This window comes from Notothenia coriiceps, unplaced genomic scaffold (assembly GCF_000735185.1).
Source record: "Notothenia coriiceps isolate Sejong01 unplaced genomic scaffold, NC01 NC01_scaffold00008664, whole genome shotgun sequence".
Lineage (NCBI taxonomy): Eukaryota > Metazoa > Chordata > Actinopteri > Perciformes > Nototheniidae > Notothenia > Notothenia coriiceps.
Genome location: NW_011341365.1, coordinates 1 through 4,377, shown reverse-complemented (window position 1 = coordinate 4,377; position 4,377 = coordinate 1). Strand labels below are relative to the sequence as shown.

The 4,377-nt window shown below is 40.2% G+C and overlaps 1 protein-coding gene across 1 annotated transcript; it reads left to right on the top strand.

The window, feature by feature from the left end:
- Window positions 1-316: 316 nt before the first annotated feature.
- On the top strand, window positions 317-1,389 carry LOC104944708 (diacylglycerol kinase beta-like; the record flags this gene model as incomplete). The annotated part of the gene is made up of 3 exons (XM_010770279.1): window positions 317-442; window positions 1,092-1,180; window positions 1,270-1,389. Coding segments are annotated over exons 1-3 (327 nt in total), but the record flags the coding sequence as incomplete, so codon positions are not given.
- Between the last annotated feature and the right edge of the window lie 2,988 nt (window positions 1,390-4,377).

Below are 4,377 nucleotides of genomic sequence, written 5' to 3'. Positions count from 1 at the left end.
TTGTTTGTTTATTGCACATTTTTATTTTTTATCGATGTCAATATTTTTATTTTATTATATTTTTATTCGTTATTGCACATTTTTCCTTTAACCTCTAATATTTATATACTTTTTAATTGTTTTTACTGCACATTTTTACCCTAACTTCCTACTGTTTATTTCATCTTCTTAATCATTTTATTTAAAATTTAAAAAACTATTAAATACAACAAAAAAAAAAAAAAAAATCCTTTAAATTCAATTAGAAGAATACAGAAAGAAAAGCACAATAAAAGCATGAAGTGATTGTGAAGCGTCCCCTGAGTGTTTGTGTGCTCCCTGCAGATGACGCAGCAGGACGGGCAGCACCTCTGGAGGATGAAACACTTTAATAAACCCGTCTACTGCAACGTGTGTCAGAGCATGCTGCTGGGCCTCAGGAAGCAGGGGCTGTGCTGCACCTGTGAGTCCCTGAACGCACCACGAGAGGGCGACACTGCGTACAATAGTTATCAATAACATTTCATAATCATTGACCTATGAGTCAAAGCTATTTGATATCATTTAAATATCACTTTATATGTTTTTTTAACCAGTTTCAATCCGGTTTGCCAATTCCAAATGATTACTTTTCTGAGTTCTTGTCTTTTATATTCCAGTTTCTTTGAATAAATCCACTGTTTTTGATTTAAAAAAAGGGAATAATGTTCTGTAGATACAAAGGGGGGATTTCTATATTTTCTCAGTGTGAGTTATTCCACTTATTGACAACATTGATTTAGATTTATATAAAATATGTGCAGGAAAACCATGAAAATGCATGTTTTTGTCCCATAAGTCAAGAAAAACTGGTGAAATTAAAAGTGAAATTTAAAAATATAAATGATACTATATTTAATACATAGAAAGCAGGATTCATGCTGTAATGGCTGTGGGATTAATTACATGCTGTTTTAATTAAATAACACACATTATTATTATTATACATTTATTATGAAAGGAGCTGGCGTGTCACTTTGCAAATCATTGAAAAAAAAAGCAAAATGTAAAAAGCTGAAGACGATGCGTTAGACTTAAATGTTTAACAATGTGACCGTGTGTTGTGTTTCCAGGCTGTAAATACACGGTGCACGGCCGCTGTGCCAACAGGAACCCGGCGCCCTGCACACGGACCTATGTGAAGTCCAAGAAAGAAACCGGGGTATTAAAACTTTCTCCGTTGAATTAAAACACGTTCTCTGTCTGAGATGCTTTTAATGTTATATATAAAATATTCTTCTCACTTCTCAGGTTCCTGCTCACGACTGGGTGAGTGGGAACTGTGACTCGAGGAAGTGTGAGAAATGCCAGAAGAAGATCAAGAGCCTGCAGGGACTGACGGGGAAACACTGTGTGTGGTGCCACAGCATGGTGAGACATACAGTGAGCAATAAGAGGAGACGCTCAATCTGGGTATCAGTCACTAAAGGTCCCTATCATACTGTTTCTCATTACTCAGATATATCCAGAGCCTGTCTCTGATTGGCTGAAACACCAAACAGATCATTGCAGCATTACCCACAATCCCCTCTGTTTCAGCCCTGTTTCCAAAGTGCTGATTCTCTGTCTGTTACTTTAGATGAAAATAAGGAGCCCCTCCCCACGCCCCTCTGAGAGAGATTTGGTTAAAAAGAACTCAATGGTGCTCTAGGAGGAGATTCAGGTGATAATGTGGGGGGGGGGGTTACCTTGGTTGCTGATTGGCTAATGGTTACACAAGCCAACAAAATCGTTATGACATCATAAAGTGGCCAAAATCTGATCAGCTCATTTTCAGACAGGTTTTTATATAAATGGATGAGGACAAAAAGTGAGAGAATCTTTTTTCCTGAAACATTCAGAATCTCTTTACACAGAGGGGACACATGTTGATGTAGAAAAGACATGAAAAAGTGTGTGATGACTTCTACAAATACAAAGCTGAAATAATGCTGACCCATAGTTTATCACCAATGATTCAAGTAGTCCTGCTTATCAGTTCTATATAATGGATTCAGAGCATTACCATAGAAGCACAACACTTTTTGCTTCGTAGAGCAACAGTTGAGTTATGTCTACTTGAGCAGAGAATGAAGTCACCCTCCATAGCTTCTCAGGCCTTTGTTTTGGTAAGCTGGTCGGCCGAGCGTGCATGTGAGGGCCTCGCTATTCAATCATCTGCGTTTTCACGCAAACATAGCCTCAGGTTAACACTTTAAACTCTGTCAGCACTATTTGGGATGTGACCATTGGTAGCTGCTAGCTGTCAGCTCAGCCGTAGCGTTTTGAAAGTTGCCTTGCTATAATTAATTACCTTATTGTGTTCATCCCCACAATGGCATATGCAAAGAAAACTGGGTTGTACTCGATGTCTGCACCACGGAGGTTGAAAAGCCCTGAAAAAAGAAAACATCACATTTTCACAACATAATTTAAGATATAAATTGCTCCATCTCATTTAGCAGGTGACAGTGTCAGAAAACAGCGTAGATAAATCCATCCAGCTTCAATGTCTTACTCTAATTTGCTGAGTGTTCAATGTCAATGTTATTATGGGATTGTCACTTATCCTATCCCTTCAATTTTGCGCCCATTGAGACCCTCTTGTCTGAATGCTACCTGATGGCAATAGAAATCAGCCTTATTCAAATTAACAAAAACCCTCAGACTAAACAATCAGAAGCAAGACCTCGTTAGCGTGGTGAACAAGGTGCTCACACAGGCATCTAGAGGGACACCCGTGCATCCCTAGGTCCTTGGATCGTGATATAGAAATGGACTGCTTTACATTAGCATTTCATACTTTGTTTTCTTTTACCCGGGCATATTTTTAACTAGCTCTGGGTTGACATGTTTCATACTAAGAACAAAGACGCTTTACGGCTCTTGGTTTGCCTGAGTGCCAGCATTATTACAGGAAATCTACTGGCATGATCTCCAAGTAACAGCAGTAACAAAGAAGAACTAACATTTATTTTGGAGTGGATACAACTCACATAGCAGAATACCCAGCGACAACAAAAGGACTATTTTCTTTGTTAAAATATAGCTAGGTCATGGCTCCTTGGGCAGAAAATGACATTGGTAGCCTCTCCAACCAAGAGGGCATGTGAGGGCACTCAAAAGGAAACTGGAGTGGATCCAGCTCACATGAAAAAAACACATTTTCTTTCCCCGCAACATTGACAGAGGAATTTTTAGGAATCAATCACAGGGTTAAGATGTATTGTACAGATAGGGTAAAAGATCTGACAGCTATCTAGTTGATGTGCGTTAGAAGTTGCTGTACATATTTCTAAATATTTTTAACAGCTATTCTATACAATTCTTACATTCTGAAAAATTGACTTCTCTTAACTACAGGGTTTCCCACACATAGACTTTACTTGGGTAGGCCGCCCAGGTATATTAACGGCCGCCAAAGTATATTTTATATAGTTTGTTTTTTTGTATCCGTCCGCGAGCACGATGCCATCTGCGATCGATTAACTAGTGGACAATGATCCCTCGCGCTACGCCTCCTGTACCTGTTCGCTCCGCTATCGCTCTGCTATACAAGCAACCAACAGAAAGGGAGACCTTACGAGAAACAGAGAAGACGACGTAAACATAGATTTCTTCAGAGCAGTGTGTTTTGTTCACATGATGTTGCACGTCACACAGCCCCCCACCCCCCCACGTGCCCGGCTACCACAAGTACAGTTGCAAGAAAAAGTATGTGAACCCTTTGGAATTACCTGGATTTCTGAATAAGTTGGTCATAAAATGTGTTCTGATCTGCATGTTTGAAGTTTGCAAAAGAGCACCTGGATGTTCCACAGCACTACTGGCAAAATATTCTGTGGACAGATGAAACCAAAGTTGAGTTGTTTGGAAGGAACACACAACGCTATGTGTGGAGAAAAAAAGGCACAGCACACCAACATCAAAACCTCATCCCAACTCTGAAGTATGGTGGAGGGAGCATCATGGTTTGGGGCTGCTTTGCTGCCTCAGGGCCTGGACAGATTGCCATCCATCATCGACGGAAAAATGAATTCTCAAGTTTATCAAGACATTTTGCTGGAGAACTTAAGGCCATCTGTCCACCAACTGAAGCTCAACAGAAGATGGGTGATGCAACAGGACAACGACCCAAAGCACAGAAGTAAATCAACAACAGAATGGCTTCAACAGAAGAAAATACGCCTTCTGGAGTGGTCCAGTGAGAGTCCTGACCTCAACCCAATTGAGATGCTGTGGCATGACCTCAAGAGAGCGATTCACACCAGACATCCCAAGAATATTGCTGAACTGAAACAGTTTTGTAAAGAGGAATGGTCCAAAATTCCTCCTGACCGTTGTGCAGGTCTGATATGCAACTATAGGACACGTTTGGTT